This window comes from Eupeodes corollae, chromosome 1, assembly GCF_945859685.1.
Source record: "Eupeodes corollae chromosome 1, idEupCoro1.1, whole genome shotgun sequence".
In the NCBI taxonomy this organism is placed as follows: domain Eukaryota; kingdom Metazoa; phylum Arthropoda; class Insecta; order Diptera; family Syrphidae; genus Eupeodes; species Eupeodes corollae.
The window spans coordinates 86,906,744-86,927,712 of record NC_079147.1 but is presented as its reverse complement, the minus strand read 5'-3'; the positions used below and the strand labels follow the sequence as shown (position 1 = coordinate 86,927,712).

General features: G+C 32.5%; 1 protein-coding gene across 5 annotated transcripts in view; it reads left to right on the top strand.

Annotated features, from left to right (window-relative positions):
* Positions 1-20,969, top strand: part of LOC129943213 (unconventional myosin heavy chain 6) — a 150,832-nt gene that overhangs the window by 15,793 nt on the left and 114,070 nt on the right. For 4 of the 5 annotated variants that reach the window (XM_056052510.1, XM_056052508.1, XM_056052507.1 and 1 more), the window contains exons 2-3: positions 9,476-9,591; positions 18,741-18,803. In XM_056052510.1, coding sequence (XP_055908485.1) covers positions 9,476-9,591; positions 18,741-18,803 — 179 coding nt within the window. Of the gene's footprint in view, positions 1-9,103; positions 9,124-9,475; positions 9,592-18,740; positions 18,804-20,969 lie in introns of those variants that run through there. The other variant, XM_056052509.1, reaches the window with a different exon arrangement.

Genomic DNA, 20,969 nt, shown 5'->3' with positions numbered 1-20,969 from the left:
TCTTAATGACAAAAAATACTTAGGTTTGATTTAAAAGTCTAATACATAATTAAAAAACTTCATAGGTATGATACCTAAATACCTTCCTAGATGTTGTTTACCTCGCATTACTCGTAAACATCAGTTTCCATGCAACTAATTTTACATAGGAATGAGATTTGAAAATTATATTAATTCCATTGGCATGGTGTAAACAATTTTTAATATAGGAACATATAAAAGCACGATATATTTTATTGTTTACAGGTCTTACAAGTTTTACAAGTTTTAAATTTAAATTGCTTTAATTTGGATAAACTGCGGAATTAAATATGCGTCTTTTATTCCATGGTCCAAAATTGATTATTGAAAATTAATTCTTAACTTTAGTAAATAAATAAATGCGAATGACGTAAATCAGACTTCAAGAAGTCTTGGTTTGACAAACATTTATTTGTAAATTAGTCTTTTATTTAGGTTAAAGATAAAATGATTGAGTTATTTGATTGAAATCGATTAAATCCGTCAAATATCAGTATTTATTTGGCTTGAGATTTTAATTTTTATTTCCGAACATTTACAACTTGTCATCAGATCAGGCCAACCTTTTTTAGAAAGCTGTGACTATAACCTCCCTGTGAGTCATGGTCAGTCTAATAAAAGACACCCTAAAATGATATTTCTATTTATTAATTTCAAATGACATCATAAATAAAGGGTGATTTTTTAGCTATTATCGTTTTGGCAAAACTGGTTTATACAGCTGACGCACGTTATGTGTTTTGTTTCACTGTCAAACAACTTCAGTTCGGTCTTTAATTTAACCATGAATCGTCTTACAAACGAACAACGCTTGCAAATTATTGAATTTTATTAACAAAATGCGTGCTCTGTTGAGAAAGTTCATAGCGCACTTCTTCCATTTTATGGTCAGTTTAATCGACCGACTGAAGCTGCTATTCGGGCTATTGTGACTAAATTTCACATCAAATTTACATTGCTAGACATTAAACCACCAACACACTTACGTAGAGTTCGAACTGAAGACAATATCGCAGCTGTACCGGCCAGTTTTAATGATGGCCATCAATTATCGATTCGTCGCTGTTCGCAGCAAATGGGCCTCTGTTAGGTTAGGTTAGGTTGGAGTGGCTGTCCAGATGTCATTGACGCACGTAGACCTCAAGGGTCCATTGTGATACCAGTATACCACTAATGAGATTAGAGTAATGAATTTAAACAAACCATTTCCTACTTTTAATAAAGTTAGAGAGACGTTTTGTGTCAATCGTTGCCAGTTCACTGGTGTTATCGAAGAAGGGAATACCGAGAAAGTTATTCCTTATAATGGAGAGTGCTGGTTATGTACATAGAAGGTGTTGGACCGTTTCCTCTTCCTCCTCGTCCATGCAGCTTCTACAGAAGTTATTTGTGTAGACCCCTAGCATCAGAGCATGTCTTCCTCTGAGGCAGTGTCCGGTTATTACTCCAATTGTAGAGCTTATACTTTGTCTGCTCAGTGATATCGAGTCTCCTTTTTTTGACCTTTTTAAGTCAATACTTGGCCATATTTGCTTGGTTGGTAGGCAGGTGGTACTTTGTGACGATATTTGCATGTAGCAAGTGGTGTTCCTATGTTATGTTTTTGTCTAACATTAGGCAGAAGTGTTCCGTTTTTGGCGAACTCATTTCCCGGAATTTTCCGGAATGTCTCTGTGGCCAGGCACCCAAATGAGGTGAATGTTAAACTGTTCCGTCATCTCATTCAGAGATGATCGACAATCGTGGACTGTTTGAGAGTTTGTGGAGACAGACGCGAGAGATTTAAGAGCGGCTTGGCTATCTGAGAAGATTCGTATATCCTTACAAGATATAACGTTTTCTTTGAGCCAGGATAGTGCTTCTTTAATCGTCATTACTTCGGCCTGGAATACACTGCATTGATTGGGAAGTCCATAGGATAGACTGAGATTCAGTTGTTCTGAAAAGATACCACTTCCAATTCCGTGATCGGTCTTTGAACCGTCAGTATAGAAGTGTACCGCATCGTCTTCCAGGGGTCTCTCTTCTTCCCAGGAGGATCTTGAAGGGATGGACCCATGGAAGCTTTTACCGAATACCATTTTTGCGGTGGTATAGTCTAAGCGATCTGGGATAGATCTGAAATTGTTTAGAATAGTAGTATGTCCAGTATTGTTACTGAAAGGTGGCCCTAAGCCTTACACATGAGTTGGCAGCCACCTTTTTGGAGAAGATGTCAAGTGGTGTTAGGTTTAAAAGCACTTCCAGTGCTGCGGTTGGTGTTAAGCGAAGTGCTCCTGTGATGCACACACCTGCTGACCGCTGGATTTTGATGAGCTTATTTAGATTTACCATCTTGTTCAGTGCGGTCCACCATACGACAGCTCCATGAATGAGTATCGGTCTGATTACCGAAGTGTATAGCCAGTGGGTTATTTTTGGGGAGAAGCCCCATTTTGATCCTATGGCCTTTTTACAAGTAAAAAGCGCTTCAGTAGCCTTTTTACTCTTTCGTCAATATTTGCATTTTATATCTTCTCGAAAAGAGTATTAATTCTGTTTTTTGTGGGTTTACGTCCAATCCAAATTGCTTAGCCCATTTAGTTAGCCGGTTTAGGGCATTTTGTAGGAGTTCCGAGAGAACATGGGGTGCTTCCCAGATACGGATATCGCAACGTCGTCGTCAGCATAGGCAATCACCTTAAAACCCTCTGCTTCCAATGCTGTAAGTAGGTCGTTTACTACCATTTTCCATAATAGAGGCGAAAGGACTCCACCTTGGGGAGTGCCTCGATTCACCGCTCTGGTGGTAGTAAAACTTCTCATGTTAGAAATTATTGTCCTGCTTTTGAGCATAAGACTTATAAGATCTATGAGTGTCTTCTCTAATTTCAGCTTATCCATTGCTGTTGTGATCGCCTGGTAACTGACGTTGTTGAAAGCTCCTTCAATATCTAGGAACGCTACCAGGTTATATTCTTTGTATTCGAGGGAATGTTCAATAATACGTACCAGCGAGTGAAGTGCTGATTCTACTGATTTTCCCTTAGAGTAAGCATGTTGAGCTGTGGAAATGAGACATGGTTTTAAATTATGTCTGATGTAAATTTCAATCAATCTTTCCAAGGTTTTAAGAAGGAAGGATGATAGGCTGATTGGTCGTAGATCTTTAGGGTTAACGTGTGAGGGTTTCCCTGCTTTAGAATTGAAGACTACTTTTGCCATTCTCTAGGCTTTGGGAATATATCTCAACCTTACACAGCTTGTCAGAATAATTTCAAATGGTGGAATGATCATGTCTGAGCATTTTTGTAGTTCGGCCGGAATGATTCCGTCTGGTCCTGGAGTTTTATATGGATCAAAGCTGTCTATGGCCCATTGCAGTTTTTCCCCCGTTATTAGATCAACTAAATCGCTTGTAGAAGCTTGAGACTCTGATGTTAAGTCGTTGAGTATGTTAGAACTACCTGGAAAGAGGGTGTCTAATAACAGATTAAGAGATTCTTCATCTGTGATAGTCCACGTGCCTGCTTCTGTCTTTAAAGCACTAGGTATTGTTGGACTTTTTGAGAGAATTTTCCTGAGTCTAGAGGCTTCTGAAGCAGTTTCTATTTTACCACAAAAGGTTTTCCAAGAAAACCTCTTACACTTCCTTAATTCTTTTTTATATTGCTTTAGAGCTTGTTTGTATAAGTCCCAGTCAGAAGGAGATCTAGTGTACTTAGATCTGTTGAAGAGTTTGCGACAGCTTTTTCTGAATGGTTCTTTACGTCACCAATGAAGTTTTTTTTACCCTTTAAAATGGTTACAGGGCATGAAGATCTCATTGATTAATTTAAGGCTTCGGTGAGATGATTTACAGAAAGGTCTAGTTAATCTTTACTGGAGGAGCTTTTAAGAAGGTTGTGATCAAGCAGTTGTGCTAGTACCTCCCTATATCGCTCCCAGTTTGTATTCCGGTGATTTTGAAAGCCCGTAGATGTATTTGCCACATCTTTGAGCTCCCTCTGTTACTAAACAACTTTAACATTTTTTTGGAAGGATTAAGGTGTGATGCCTTTCAAAATACAGCTGGTGCAAGAGTTGAAGTCGAACGACCTACTACAACGCACTATTTTTGGTGAATTAGCTCTTGGAAAGTTGGCCGAAGATACACTTTTTTACCGAAAAATTGTGTTCAGCAACGAAGCTCATTTTTGTCTCAATGGGTACGTAAATAAGCAGAATTGTCGATTTTGAAGTGAATGTCAGCCAGAAGCATTGCAAGAGCTACCAATGCATCCAGAAAAAGTCACAGTTTGGTGAGGTTTATAGCCCATAAACATCATTGGACCGGACTTTTTCAAAGATGATGCGAATCTTAACTTAACTGTGAATGGTGAGCGCTAGCGTCAGGTGATTTCACACGGCACGCTATATTTTGTGGGGCTATATTAAAGCTCATGTCTATACAGACAAGCCCGCTTCAATTGACGCATTGGAAGACAACATTCAAGCATTTATTCGTGAGATTCCAGTCGAAATGTTGGAAAGAGTATCCCAAAATTGGACTAATTGGATGGACCATTTGAGGCGCAGTCAAGGGCAACATTTGTATGGTCTGGTATGGTATAATCTTCAAACATTAAATTATATGGACCGTATTACTTAACGTGGCGCTACAGTCCTGTGTGAACTAGGGCCACACCCAACAAACTTCGCCATATAGCTCGGTCCCTAGCTGGTTGTCTCCAAGTTCGCGCTCCAAGTTGAGTGAGGTCACCTTCCACTTGTGCGCGCCACCTGAACCGCTGTCTTCCTCTACTGCGATGACCTGTGGGTGTGGATTCGAAGACTTTCCATGCGCTCTACGTGACCCAGCCATCTTAGTCGCTGGACTTTTACCCTTCTGGCTAAGTCTACGCCCCTGTACAGCCCGTACAGCTCGTCGTTCCATCTTCTCCTCCACTCTCCTCCGATGCATACGGGACCGTAGATCACACGAAGAACTTTTCTCTCGAACCGATCCAAGGTGCTTTCATCCGCTTTTGTCATAGTCCATGCTTCTGCACCTTATGGCAGGACGGGGTTAATATGGACCGTATTATCGATTCAAATAAAGATTTCTTGCATTTTTCTGAATTGTATGCGTTTTTTTTTAACTTTCCTATAGCTTTTAAAAATCACCCTTTATTATATAACATGGCTGTTATCTGTCAATCTTGATTTTATGAATTTTAGCCATCTCTAAGTTCATTTTAACATAAAAAACCAATGACTAACTAAGTAGATATGAACTCTCCTTGTTGATGTAAAAATGTCGTCATGAATTTGTGCTTTTGGTCGTCAAGTGTGTAAACTTAAATCTAGTAAATAAATATTAGAAAAATATATGACAATTAGGTGTAATACGAAAAATTAAAAGGTATTTCATAATGGTGTACAAACACTATTTATTTACAAACCTGCGAATTTATATCGTGCTTCGTTTAAAGTTTCTGACAGTAAGAAATGAAAATAGGTGACATTTGTTAGTCCATAGAACTGTCATTGACAGACAATAAGTAGCAATCTTGCAATAAATTATTATTTACAGCCAAACATCTGACTATAAATTGTAAAACATTTGTAGATTTTCTACCATTGTTAGCTCATTATCCCATATCCATTATAAAATAAAAATCAGTTTAACCATAAAATCGAACACTTAAATGTCACAGAATGTATGAAGAATTATTAACACATATGTCAAATCCTGTAGAGAAACTGTCAAGTTTAAGTGGGATGAAATTTCATATAACATTTTATACGTGTAGTTCCTTTACATTTGTTAAAAGTCGCTGAGATTCTGCGGTTAAGGGCTTTTGAGAGTGTAAATAACAGCCATATTCTATCAACATTGACTAATGTGACAGATAACAAGTGATAATTTGTCATCTGACAATGTGATATTTGGCTGACGTGAATTACATTTTATCTTGTTAATGTGTTTTTTTTTTAAACTTCTTGTAAGTTGGTGCAAATATTATTCATTTAAAAAAATAAAAAAAAAAACATTTCACAACATGACAGTAGTGAGTTCGTAATAAAATTTAACTGTCAAAACATCGATTTTTTCATTTTTCGCATTGAATTCAATAGAATAAAGCAATTAAGTCATTCTTGTTTGCAAGTTTCGCGTAGTTTGTGATGATTTCAACTGGCAGTTATAAATAAATAAGTTGGTAAATTAAGCTAATTTTATAACTGTGAAGTACCTAAATAAAGTGCACAACAAATTAAATGTCAATTTGACAGCTACAAAAATATTAGTTACACGGAAAAGAGGCTTTAGTACTTTGTCATTGAATACGAAGTTTTTGAAATTTAAAGTTAAAAATTGAAAACCTCTTCAGTTCTAAATTTATACCAAAATAAGTATTCAGATAAGCATTACCATAGGTGACTTATTTGCATTCCTTATTTTAGACAAATAATAAAACTCCAAAATGGATCGTTTCACAAAAGTTTACAAAAACATAGTTATTACATTTTTGTTCTCAGATTCTTTACCAAATAATTTATTTTGGGAAGTCTACCGCCCATGTTCCGAAATTCGATCGAAAGTGAATTGAAATCACTTTTCAATTTCGCGTGAAATGAAATTACACGTTCTTCAATTCGATCGATTTCGAAAACTTCGAAATTGCTTCGAACTGTCAGAACTGAAGAATCATCCATTTTTATTTTGTTTCTGAGGTAAAATGTTTGCTATTTTCAAGATGGATGCAATATTATTGTCAAATTTTAAGTGAAAAAAGGAAGCAGAATTCAAGAATAAGAAAACGAATTTTGCGAGACAAATCAAATATATTGGATTTACCTGACATAATGTTAGTGCGTAAAATACATAATATTTTACTGATAAATAAAGTAAATTCTTCATTTCCCCTTTTAAGCTTTCATTATAATTTTTGATCAAGCAAAAACGCTTTTTTATATGTTCTAAAGGAAATATAACCTTTTATGATACCTTCATCGTTTCCTTCAATTCAAAAACTTGCTGCGACCCTCCGATTTCTAGCAGAAGGAAGATATCAAAGATCTATTCACAGAAATACAAAATGTGAGCTGAATGCGATCAAAAAATGAAACAAACCGAAATGCAGAACATCCATTTGCATTTTCGAAAATCCAATTCACAATAAGGAATTGTGGAACACCCAAATTCACTTTCGTAAAGTGTATTCACAATAAGTGAATGCAGAACATGGGCATTGGGCATAAAACTTAAAAAACTGTGAATCAAAAGTTTTAATTATTTAAGAAAGAATAAGCGAATTCAGAACATTTTTGTTCAGCTGTCACTATTAATGATTAATTTTTAAGATTTGACAATTTCGACTTTGACAACCCCCGCTCACTTTTTTAACAAACGATATCTGCTTCACTTAACTATCTGTTTTAACTTAAACGTGACAAGATAAAAAATTGGACCAAAAACACTCTAATGAAGATAATGCGCCGACAAGCCAAAGCGAACAACTGATTAATAAAGTGATTAAATGTGTGCGCGGTATTTCTTCGCAAACTTCTTAGTTTATTCTATGTATGCGAAAAACAAGCCAACAGTTTTTATTCAAATTGAGATCTTTTCATCAAAATGGGTATTGGAAGGTGATAATTCGTACGGGATTATATCTTCATAGTATTTTTGATGAAACGTTAAATTAAATTTCAAAAGATTTCAATGTGAACAGAGTTTTAAGCTAAAATAAAATAATAACAAAAAAAATATAGAAGAAAGAAATAGTTTGAACGTCTCCTTAAAATAGAACTTTCACCCAATATTAGTTTGACACTTGTCTGAACTGTCACAATCAATATTTTTCTTACTTGCAAATTTAACCGCTAATACAATGAATTTGACAGACAAAGTTTGTGATTAAATGTCAATTGGGGATTTGATTCTGAATAAAGCCTTAAAGTAGACCTAATATTTAATGACCAGAGATTCTCTTGATCTTTTAAATAAAAACTTACAAAGCAAGTATTTAAAATAAAAAGTGTGGCTTTGACCCTCCCAAAGTCGAGTATAAATACTCTCAGTCTCTGATTCTTTTGTGTTGAGAAGATGTAGATGCACCGAACAAAGGCTTCTATACCTACTTCTTTTATGATAATAATCCATAAGCAGTTTCAAAGTTTATTTGTTTTCTTACTCATATTTACCTTCACTGCTAAGATGACGAGAACGGCGGCGCAGTGGTGGTGGTGACGGAGATGAAAGTTTCTTTCCGCTGCATTTGTTGCTTACGTTTTCTCATCAGGAGGATGAGGAAATTCTTCGAATTTTAACTGGCCTTAGCATGACTATGTTTATGTTCACATCACAACCACCCGGCTGATGAGGGAAGTCGAAGTCCATGAGTCAGCCAGACAAGAAATGAGAAATAATAATGTTGAAACAAACTCGCATTGAAAATAAAGTCACGATGACGACGAAGAATGGCGATGACTTTGTTTTCTTTTTCTTTTTTCCAATTTTCTTGTGTAAATATCAATCGAAATCACTTCCAATGAAACAAACTTACTAAGAGATACAATATCTAGGTATAGACAGGGTTGCCATGTCCTGAACTAGCTTTAAAAATATTTGTAGCTCAAAATAGCTCAATTTGAAGTCATGAAATCTTATAGCATTGCCTAGAATCTAAACTATTCTTTACAAATTTGTCTTTTTATATCATTTGTTTGTGCGGAGAAACATACCCTTAACATTTTTTGACGGCTATTTTGGAATAGCCCAATCTGGCAAGCCTAGGTATATGAATTAATAGTTTAGCAGTGTAAACCACCTCCAAAACCAAAAACAGCGCAACAACGTGAACGTCAAGTCAAGTTCAGTGTGTTTATTGACCACATTCTGCCTCTGACTCCAACTCTGGCTATTGGCTACGGACTCTTGCTACACTCAACAATTAAGTAAACCGGTTTTTATGCGAGCAGCGGCGGCGTGCAGCGCCGCGCCGGTGATGTGGGGATTGGATAACTATCAATATCCACGATGCGATAATGGATAGACAGAGTGTTTAGTTTATGTAAGAGAAGCGGATAGTTAACAGTTTTGTTTTGAATATTTAAACTCATAACTTATTAATGATGGTAGTTTATTGAAATGTGATTCGCCAGATTTGAGTCAAACTTGTTAGATTCACTAGCCAGTAGGCATAGAAATATAAATAAGCGGCTTATACCTAGTTTTTTGTAAACTGTTATTTTTAATGTTAATGACTTCTTCTACTGCGCCAAATTCACGGCTTAAATCCTCTTAGTTGTTATATCTTATATCTTAATAATTTAGTTTATAAATTGATATCGTTGATGGGTTGTTCAAGCCTTAAGTGTAGACCAATTCATGTTAACCTGTCTATCTATATTTTTATTGACCATAGAAAGGATTAATTTTGTTAAACTCTCTTACTAATATAAACTTTTGTTTTTCTTTTATTTACAGGTCGATTGGGTTCCACACCCGACAAAGGTGTGACGGACATGACGACCATATCGGATATCGATGAAAATGGCATTAATCAAAATCTCAAAGTTCGATACCAAAGAGATCAAATATACGTATCCTTTTTAAAAATAAACAAATTAATAACATGCTTCATCAATTTACTTAAAGTTTATATTTATGACCATAAAAAAGTAAATTTTATTATGACTTTTATGCGAGAAGTTGGCTATTATTTTCCAGGTAGTGTGCGGTAAACAAAACAAACAGTACCAAAAGTGACATACTTTAATGTGCCAAAAAGAATTGTTTGTGTTTTTTTTTTGTCGTTCAGTTCGTTTACTTCTCAGTAAGTTTTTTGAACCCAAATAAGTAAAGTAGGTAAAAAGAAATTCAATTTATTTTTATTTGAAAGTAGTTAAAAATGTTACTAGCAATTGACAGTAAAAAGCTTAATGTGGTTCTCTTTAAGTTAAGTGTCACTATGTGGTGATTGCTTGTTGTAAATATTCAAAGCTATAACATAAAGAAACTGTGCATAAAAATTCGTTCAAAAGTAAGTAAGAGACACTGAAAATGTTCGTGATAATGCAAACACGTTATGTGCTGCTGCATACTCTTAGTAAATTGTGTGTTTTTTTTTGATAAATCAAGCGTGTAGAATGGGAAGCATTGATTATTTCGTGCACATCTGTGTATTATTAATCGATTCACTATCTAAAATAGCAAATATTCAGCTAATATTATGATACAATGACAGTTAAATTTGACAGGTGTCATTTAAGCATATTTTAAGTATCAGGTAAAAATATATTTTAGGTAGAATTCATTAGAGGAAATAAATGCAAAAATGTAACAATTCAAATTTTAACTCATTTTATTTAGGTGTCAAAATAAGACCATCTATTAGTTACTTAGGTAAAAATCGTCTGTGGAAATCTCGACTTCATGCCATATTTTTACTTGCGACTTATAGGAATTATATGGCAAGTTTTGCATTACTTAAAAATTCAATATTTTAATCAAACATGACATTACCATTGTAGAGAAGTTGAAAAAAGTGGGTCCCCCGAATTCGTCCGTCTGTCTGTCCTGGGCCGGAACTTTTGTTTTATTTTTAAGTTTTCTCAGAAAGTTTTCAACCGATTTTTCTGCTCAAACTTCTATATTGTCTCAAAAATATCATTTTTGTTATTTTCGATTTATACGAAATAATAATATGGAAATATTTTTAAATAGACTGTGAGTGAGAAAGTTCGTACTACCTTGTCCAGCATTTTATTTGTTTGATAAAGTGTCTAAATTGCTTATTTTGTGCACATCTGTCAATTAATAAGGGATTTACTATTTTTAAATAGCAAACATTCAACGAATATAATGACACTTGAAATGACAGCTGAGTTTTACAGATCCCATTTGAAGCCAGTCCTATCAACTTGAAACCACGAAATGAATGATTCTGTATTTGTTGTTTGGCATAATTTTAACTATCAGATAAAAATATATTTTAGGGAGTGTTCACACCAGAATGCTGCAATGGATATTTTAAGAATCAAAATGTCAAAATAAGACCAACTATGATTGCCTACTTAAGAATCGAGTGTACGTCTGTGTCAATCTGAAATTCATGTCAGATTTAATTATTTAGTTTAATTTCAGAAATTTTCGGTTTTGTTAAATCAGAACAATTTCTCTTTCCTCTGACCATGACCAAAAGAATGCAGGCAGACCAACGCCAGATGTTTGATTGCATAAATTGAGCAAAGTTTTGATAAAAGTCTTAAATTTTGTTATACATTTTTGTGCGTGGTTGAGTCAAGGTTAGCAAACAAAAATTAAATAACTTTTTGGAGGCTTATTAGAACACAAACCAAATTTTGTAGCAAAGATAAACTTAACTTTATAAATTGAGTCAGTCTCTTAAATAATAAAAATATTCTTAATAAAAATATGAAGGTTATTTAATCATTGTGTAATTTTTGTCTGATATGTGGGATGACTTTTGTTTAAAGAACTTATAAGTTGATATATATTATCTTTTCGTAATATTTCTTGAAATCCTAACCTCACTTTGAATTAAAAAACAAACATTTTATGAAACTCTTATGTTTTTAAAAGGTCCGACAATATTGTCAGATTTGTTGTAAAATATTTTGAGCAAATCTTTGCAATCGTTTAATCATTGGCTGCGTTCAATCTCAGATAGATAGGCTATCTGGATACCTTTTTGTTAGTGTTTCACGTGTAAAATGACAGCTGATCGAAAACAGCTGAGATATGATACGAACTGTCAAACTTTATTCGCGTTCCACATTATCCACACTCGCAATGAATAAAATAATCGCGCGTACTTAACCTAAAAAAATCATTCTTTATTTGGTTTTGGTGATGAATGGTGGTGACAATTTTCAAAGGCAAACTTCATTCGCGATGAATTAATAACTCTCATGTAAAAGAAATGTCAAAATCGACGAATATTCGTTCATTCGTTGGTCGTGCTCATGTGAATAGTGCTTTAGATTACAGATTAAGGTTATCTTTTATTAATTAAATTGTTACGCACCTATCAATTCATCATCGTCCTACGATTCAGTTGAATTATTTATTAAATGTTTTATCTTACAACAATTTTGACCTCGAAGTTTAAATGTTTTTCTGCTTTTTGTGAACAGATGAAAGTTGTTTTTGTTTTTTGACAGCTATCTCAATACAGCTATCCAACTCCTTTAACAAAATCCACCTGTCCAACATACCCTATCCAACACGAGATTGAACACAGCCATTCAGTTTTGTTACACAATATTGACAGAAACGTCATTTGCACTTTTGATCGGATAATGTTTACAACTGTCAGATGTTGTTTTTTAAGGAGAAGATTGAGACAAAATCTATTACCGCTTTTGTGTATTCCGAATTTTTAAGCATTTCTTTAGTTAAGAATTCAAAGAACATTCAAAGTCATATTTATCTCCATTTTCGGTCTAATTTGAGACTATTGCCCATGTTCCGAATTTCGATCGAAAGTGAATTGAAATCACTTTTCAATTTCACGTGAAATGAAATTGCATGTTCTTCAATTTGATCGATTTCGAAAACTTCGAAATTGCTTCGAACTGTCAGAACTGAAGGATCATCCATTTTTATTTTGTTTCTGAAGTAAAATTGTTGCTGTTTTCAAGATTATTGGAAATTTTAAGTGAAAAAAAAGCAAAATTCAAAAGAAAAAATTAGAAGACGAATTTTGGGGATAAATCAAAAATATCGTATTAACTTGACACAATGTTAGCGCGTAAAAAATTATATAGAATTGTTTTGATAAATAAAGTTAATTCTTCATTTCCCCTTTTAAGCTTTCATTATTATTTTAGATTCAGAAAAAACGGTTTTTTATGTGTTCGAAAGGAAATAGAACCTTTTATAATACCCTCATCGATTCCTTCAAATCAAAAACTTGCTGCAACCCTCCGATTCCTAGCAGAATGAAGCTATCAAAGATCAATTCGCAGAAATAAAAAATGTGAGCTGAATGCGATCAAAAAATGGAACAGACCGAAATACAAAACATCCATTTGCATTTTCGAAAATCCAATTCACAATAAGGAATTGTGGAACACCCAAATTCACTTTCGTAAAGTGTATTCACGATAAGTGAAATGCAGAACATGGGCATATGCATCTACATTTTTCAAAAGAAATCAAAATTGTAATAGTTTAGCTACAAAGTAGCAATATGCATCAGACTCCTTAATAATTGAATACATTTCACGAGTTTATTTGGTTTCTTAGACCCACCAAACTAAAGATGGCAAACTGAATGCTCCAGGAAATAAATGTATAATGATGATTAAGATAAAGTTTTTAAAAGTAAATCTGCAGTCCCAGTCCTTGATTTCAAAAATTCGTAAATCCCTAATTGTTTTCAAATGAAATATTCAGGAAGTACAAATTCAAGATAATCCCTCAATTTAAAAGCAATTTCTTTACAACTGAGACAGTCCTAATGTTTTTCTTTCTAATTTAAACGTCATTCCATTTGACACTTTGAACCAAATTTATTGTTTTCTAAATAATAGAACGCATATGAATGTAAACTCTACATAATGGTTTCTAAAAAGTTTTAAATCCTTTTCAAATTCAATAAAAATCGATTTGCCATAAGAGAAAAAAAGGTCCATATTGTGTAGGTAGGTATAAAATACATTATGTACATCAAGCAGACATTTGAAGAAGGGGCAGAAGAAAGAATTATTGAGAGTGTCTACAGTTTTGTTGGTTAAATAATCCAACCACACTCTATCCAGAATTTGTATGCAATCATTGAACCCACAGTCAAAGTGACGTCTGAAATGCCATCAACCAGTCAAAAAAACCAATAACAAATATCCTATAGTAATGACTTTTTGAAATGATTTTGGTATTCATCCAATATAACAATATATCCACGCGACTCTATAATATTTAAAATTAGAGTTTGGAATTTGTTTTCTTTCTTATTTTATTTGTATTTGTTGCGTTTCTTCATCACCATCCTCCCATATTATCCAGTTTTTGTTTTTCACTCAGGGAGTTCTATGAGGGATAAAAATAAAAACCAATAAATATTTTTATTTTTGTAAGCAGAAACACCACACGAGGCGAGGAGAACTTTATTATTTCTGTCCTAGGAGAAGAGAGAGAGAGTCCAAAGTGGAATCTGGAATATTGTGTCCTGTCCTGATGTGCAACCGACGATGATGGTTAACGAACGAGGACGACTCACGGAAGGAACTCAGGGGAGAGTTGGCGTTTTGCGAGCAATGCGCATGCATATTTTAACCATTTTAAAACGAAATGTCAGAATCAAGCAAGGATGAAGCCCTTATAGCTGTAGAATCCTTTTTTTTCTACTTAAGTACTTAAACATAAAACCAAACACGATTTTCAGGCAGGACAGGAGACAGGACTCTCCTATATATAGGAAATGAATAAAATGATATATAGCTCATGTTTCACTTTGAGGCTTCACCACAAACACAGTGGCATCATGTAACTATTTATTTACCCTCAAAATATGTCACCCATAAAAGATTTGGATAAAAGGTTCATAACCTTCTCGCACTAACGCTTCCATGGTAAACATACTGCAAATATATTTGTGTAAAAAAACTAGTGGTAAGGAATAAAATTAGGCTTTTGGTGGAATAAGGTTTTTTGAGAGATTTTTTTGAGCTTTGTGGTCGAATGAGTTCTTAAGGCGGAATGGCTATATAAAGAGAAATCAATAAAATATTTTAACATAATAATATAGAATTTCGGAGTGATGATGAAGCTATGTAGTTTTGTGTATTTTCAGGAAATCAATACAAGTCGGGTGTTTTTCATAAAGAACTTGCGAGCTTTGTTTGTTTTGAAATAAAGGACAACCTATATATCATACGTCATTAAGTTTATTTATGTGCATAAAGAAAAGGTGTGTTCACTTTTAAACACGTGAGACTTCTCCCCTTATCAATAAAAACATTAACTGTTTGCTGCCAAATATTAACTTAAACTTTTTGAAGATTATTAGCGATCTTAATATTTCCGCCTCCTAATAACAGTTTGCTGATACATTTTACTTTAAGCTAATAAAATGAACGCCACCACAAATTGAAGATGCAACAATACCCTTATTTTATTTTGAATTCTATGTAAATTGTCATTTTTAAATTAATTTCGCAAATCATATTTAATTTTTGTTTTGTTTACCTTTTTAAATTGTCAATTTATAAAATTATCATTAAATCATTAATATAACTTTGAGCTCTTCAAAAATTGTGTTTATGGCAAGACATTTTTGTCCTTTGAGCTGGATTTTTAATGATGTTCGGTGAATTATGTTTAGTATTATTGGCCTGAGTTAAGGGTTTGTAGGTGATTTGATCAATGCCGCCTCCAACGAGATATATTTTTAGTTCAAGTTTTCGTTATTATTTTGAATATCTAAGATCTTAGGCACTACTTCTGTTTTATTGAAACAAAATCAGCTGCTTCTTTTATTTCATGTAATTTTAATGATATTTATATTTTATAATTAATAACAGAATACAACTTAAATTAGTCATATTTTCTAATCTAGTGCTAAAGATGCTTATAGAAAACAATCAGTTAAATATGCTTGCTTGAATTTTTGTAATTCGTTTAACTAACGACATTAGCTTCATATCGTAATTTTGACACCTGTCAAACTATGTTGTCATTTGAAGTGTCATAATATGGTCGATTCAAACGCAGAACATGATTATTATGGTCATCACAATAGAAACACTACACAAGCAATATGTAAAATTGTAATGAGTGTAGAGGAAGAAAAGATGAACTCGAAACAAATTATTTTTGACAGCACGTAATTTGAGACGAGTTCCATTGTGACTTTTACTTAAAAAAGTCATTGTGAACTATAAAATGAAATGTCAAATGAGTTTTCTTTGAAATTATTCCATTCTAGTTTCAATTATAAGTTTTTTCGAAATGTTTTTCTTTGATTCGGAGACTGAAAGTGAAGGCGAAGAATGCCAAAATAAAAAGAAGATATTTGAGAGATAACAGCAACCCATTCGAATTGAGTGAAAATGAGTAAATATTCAAAAAGAAAAGAAAGATTATGTATAACATTTGTAAAACAATTTTTTTTAGCTTTATACAGCAGTTTAGAGTCAACAAGGAATGTTTTAAAATGATACTCAGCTCGTTAGATCTCCCACAAGACAGAAGAAGAACATCAACCTACTTTTTCCAATCTTTCAGATCTTTTTGTGGAGGACCCTCTGTGTTTAGGGATTCCGTCACTTTTCCCCACAGAATATTGCTATCTTTCCTCCCTTGGGCAGTTTTAAGTATTCCCCTCGCTAAATCAAAGTGAGCACTCATGACATATTTTGTTTTTCAATATTTTGTTTTTCCATTTTTCCGCACAAAAATCACTGCCGACGATAACTTATTTCTGTCGAGTGAAAACTTTTGTTTCAAACGTCAATTTGAAGTTTGTGTGCTGCCAAATCTTTCGAAACAATCGAGGAAGCTCGATTGAACCAAAATGTGTGCTGCCAATGCTCGATTGTATCGACTAAACTCGGTTGTATCAAGTTACGTGCTGGCACCCCTGATGTCTTAAGGCCTATTTGTCATCGTAAATCACGCTTAGTCGGAAATATTGCTCCTGATGATCTTTTTTTCCGATGATTAATGATCATGACGGGACAGGCATCAAGCAAAATAATACGACCAATTGTGACTTTAATGCGCTGGAAGTTCTATGATTTTTTTCTCTGGAATAGTCGATTTTAATGAAAAGAATTGTCATCTACATTTTCAGATGGGAATTTTTATCTGAAATTCAAATGAAACAGAACTTAAAACCTATCTTTTTTTAAGACAGCTGGTCAATATACATCAGTTCAAAGTTTTCATCAAAACTCTATTTTAAGATATGAATACTTCGTATTTATCAATCTATTTATAATTTCGACGAATAGATGTAAACATTGAATCAATTAATGAATTTTGCCAGCGAATTTTACGCACACATTAAATCAACTTATTTGATCAGCTGTCCGCTTTAGCTTGTAGCCACACCAAGATGGCAACCGAGGATTGAAAGTTAAACATTTTTAAGTAAATGCCAAATAAAAAACTTTTTATTTCCATCCAAAATTAAATTTAAACTTCATCTTTCAACTTTGACGTAATAAAAATAACTGTTCTTTCTAAAGTCATTTTCTCACTAATTATTTAAGAGAAAGTATAAAACAAAATGTTTAGTTCTTTCATACTCATTTACACCCCTTCCACATGTTTGTCGCAACTTCTATAAATACATCCGGACCTTAATCACTTGAAATGATAATAATATTTTTCATACGTTTTCTTTTTTTCTTTTATTTATTTCCTTTCCAAAAATGAAATGATCCATACATTTTATTTAAAAAGTAATTCGTATATTTTGTATGTTGCTAGCTTATCGCCTTTTTAACGTCCGGTAACAGTCTTTAAAAAATCAACAACTTATAAATGTTCATAATCCACTTAATCATTTTCAATTTATCCATTTCAAAGTCTTATATTGACTTAATAAGAAAACCAAAATATTTGAATACAAACAGATTCTTTTTTTTGTTCTGTTTGTTTTACTTTGTATGGGTAAAAAGTGATAAGTGATAACACTCCTTAAGGAATGCTGTTGATTTTATTTTCTTGCAAAAAATGCTTATATAAATTTAATCTCTCATTATTTAAGTCATTGATGACTTACGCCTAAATGACAGATGACATAATCATGGATTGAGATTTTATCATTTGTTTTTTTTTAATTCGGAATTACTCCGCTCGACTCATTTGGTGTCTCAGCTTTTGATTTTGATTCTTAAGGGCCATGAGAGCGAACAACGAATGGACGTGATTTTACACATTTCAAAAAGTCAATTTCCATTTTGTTCTTTAAAACAGGAAAATTTTATAAAAACAGTTTGGTAGTAACGAATTGCAGTGTTGTCAAAATATGCGAACATCAAAAGTTCGCAGTTCGTAGTTCATGTGCAAGATGCTTTAGTCATTTGAAAATTCCTCATTTTTTCTGTCCAACCATCAACATTTAAACTATTGACGAAACGTCAAAATGACTCGTGAAAAGAAAACTCACTCATAAATCCATCAGTTAGGTATTGCCATGTTAAAATTTTAAATAAGTAATAAAATGTTATTTTTTTATAATTTTAAATTAAAATTCATTTTGCGGAATTTTCAATTTTTCACGTATTTCGTAAATATAACTCAATGTTTCCTTCAACGTACCCTAAACCCAATTTCTAAACATTGTTAACCTAAAATTATAATTCTTCGTTTAGAAAATGTTACCAAGATAACATTATTATAGTTGAACCATTTCCATTAAACTTGCTTGATAACAATTTTCAACCTTCAAGCTACTTCTTCTACGAGTGTATAACTAAACGAAAATATTATGTTCACATTTTATAGGAAGGTGTTGCTCTAATTTTTGTATATCCAGTTATAAACATCAAGGCGAACATAACATACTCTTACTCGTATATGTAATAATTACATCAGAAATCAGATGTGCACACTACCGGAAATTTTCTGCCTCCTTTCTCATTAAAGTTGACCCATATTTTTACGCTTTAATAATAATTTTAATTATATATACTACATACATAGATTCTTATGTATATAACAATATTATGTAATTTATTTTCCTTAACTTAAAATATCATCGTCATCAAATATATAGACATACACAGGATCGATATTAGTAGCTGTTAATCCATATAAGGACTTGGATGTCTTCACAACGGTAAGTAGCATTTTTGTTTGTATTCTTGTTTGTTTATTGAAACTTCAATCAAAATCAAAGTGCATCATTACAGATTGTATATGAACAAAATGTAAACACTTCAATGGCATGTTTCGGCATAGACTTTTATTTAAAGAAAAGAAAAATGTAGAACGATATGAATTATACGCAGATAGTTTAAAAACTGCTGGGATAAGGACTGTTCGATTTAGAAAAAAGAGTTTATCTAGACCAACAGTGACTAAATATGTAGACTCTTTATCTTTTATAATTAAAAAAATTAAAATTAAATTTTGTATCGATTCCAATAAACAATAATAATTTTTACAGTAATTTCGAATGTTTGTCTCTAAACTTTAAAATCCCCACTTTGTAGGAACTTGACAATACATATTAGGATGCTATAATTTTGGAAGATATATTATTTGATTTAATAGACAAGCTTAGTTAATAGGAAAAAGTGTTTACAGAGCTTTAAAAAAGTTGAGCAAATAAAACGCGAACGAAATTCGAATTCAATTGTATTATCTGTCATTTCTCCAAAGTACCTATTAATTGTCACTTTTGCCTTCATTTGAAGATTAACGCCAGTTACAATAAAACCCACGGCAAAATGTCACTTGCTTTCTGTGTGTGTTTTTCCCTTAGGTGAAATTAAGAAAATTATTTAAGTGGATTCAGAAATGCAATTCAAATACAAAAATGTGTTTTTTTTCGATATGGCTGGAAATAATCAGAAATTCAAATGTAATTTTCTTAAGTAAATTTTGGTGAAGGTGCAAAACAAAGATAAAATGAAAGCATTCAGCAAATGTTTTTTTTTGTTTAATTTCATTTTAATTTCACTTTAGGGAACTTTTTTTCAATAAAACTTAAAAAATTAAATTTAAAATATAAATTAATAAAAAGGACGTAGTTATAACATACATAATGATAAAGTAGCAACTTTTGACGTTTTTGATAAGAAATCTGGAAGGGGAAAAACCAAAAGAAATTAAATACAATGTATCGATTTTGAAGTTTGTCCACATTTGTATTAGTGAATTTTTGGTTTTATTTCGAATCGTATTTCAATAATGTGATTATACATAAGTGCTTCTTTATAGCTCTGAATTCGTTTTGGATAAAACAAAAACAATCGTTTGATAAAGTGACAGCTGTCATATTTATAGGGAAAAGTAGAGAAAGAGCGATTTTTTTGGGATTTTCAATTAAAACACAATAACACTTTTCAATTTTTAACAATCTTTTTAATGATTTCACTGAGGCGTTTTTACAAGGAAAAGGAATGAAAGAAAAAGAACAATTGTATGAAAACATAAAAGTATCATGTATATTAGGGAATTCCCATACAATATTCATAAACTCATAAGCTTCTTTGATTTGACAGTGAATATGAAATGAATAACTGAAGTATTTTATTTTGCCTTAAGGTGCAAACTCAATAAATTTAACCAATTGCTCCCCTGATTTAAATTAAATATGAATTTTTGATTCTATCTCGAAAAACGTTTTCTAGACTTTTATCATCGAAATTGTCTTAATTAAGTAGCTTCAAAAACTCCCTTCTTCATCATTTCATAGTTGGTCTCTAAAATTTAAAAAAAACCTTGTGTCAAAGTGCAAATTTAATTTTTTTTATTAATTCAAAATTCTTTTAGTTCATATTGTAAAGTTCACAGGTAATTTTATGTCAACTAATATACCTGACAGATCCAAAAAAAAAAAAAAAAAAAAAAACAAAATCAAAAACAAATTTGTGCCTTTAGTTTGTGGGTGCGTTCCAAAATGCAATTAAACAAAACAAGGTTTACGTGAAAATTGAGCTTTTTTCCAGTTTTTATGTATGTAATGTAAAAAGCGATGCAAATATAAACAAATAAAGTAATAATATAAATAAATAACAATAATAAAACAAATATAACAATAGGTTTGTCCCTATATTGTAAGTTTGATTTTCGGTGCATTTCACTTTCATACTATCAAATAAAAATTTGTAGAACCTCACACTTAATGCATAGAAAATCAAGAACATCCAAAACAAGTATCAATCCTTCTTATTTCATACTTCTACTGTTTGAATTTTAAAGTGGTTGGCTTTAATTTATTTGTCAATTTTTAAATGTCAAAATAATAAAATTTCTAATACATTTTTTCGAAAGTTCT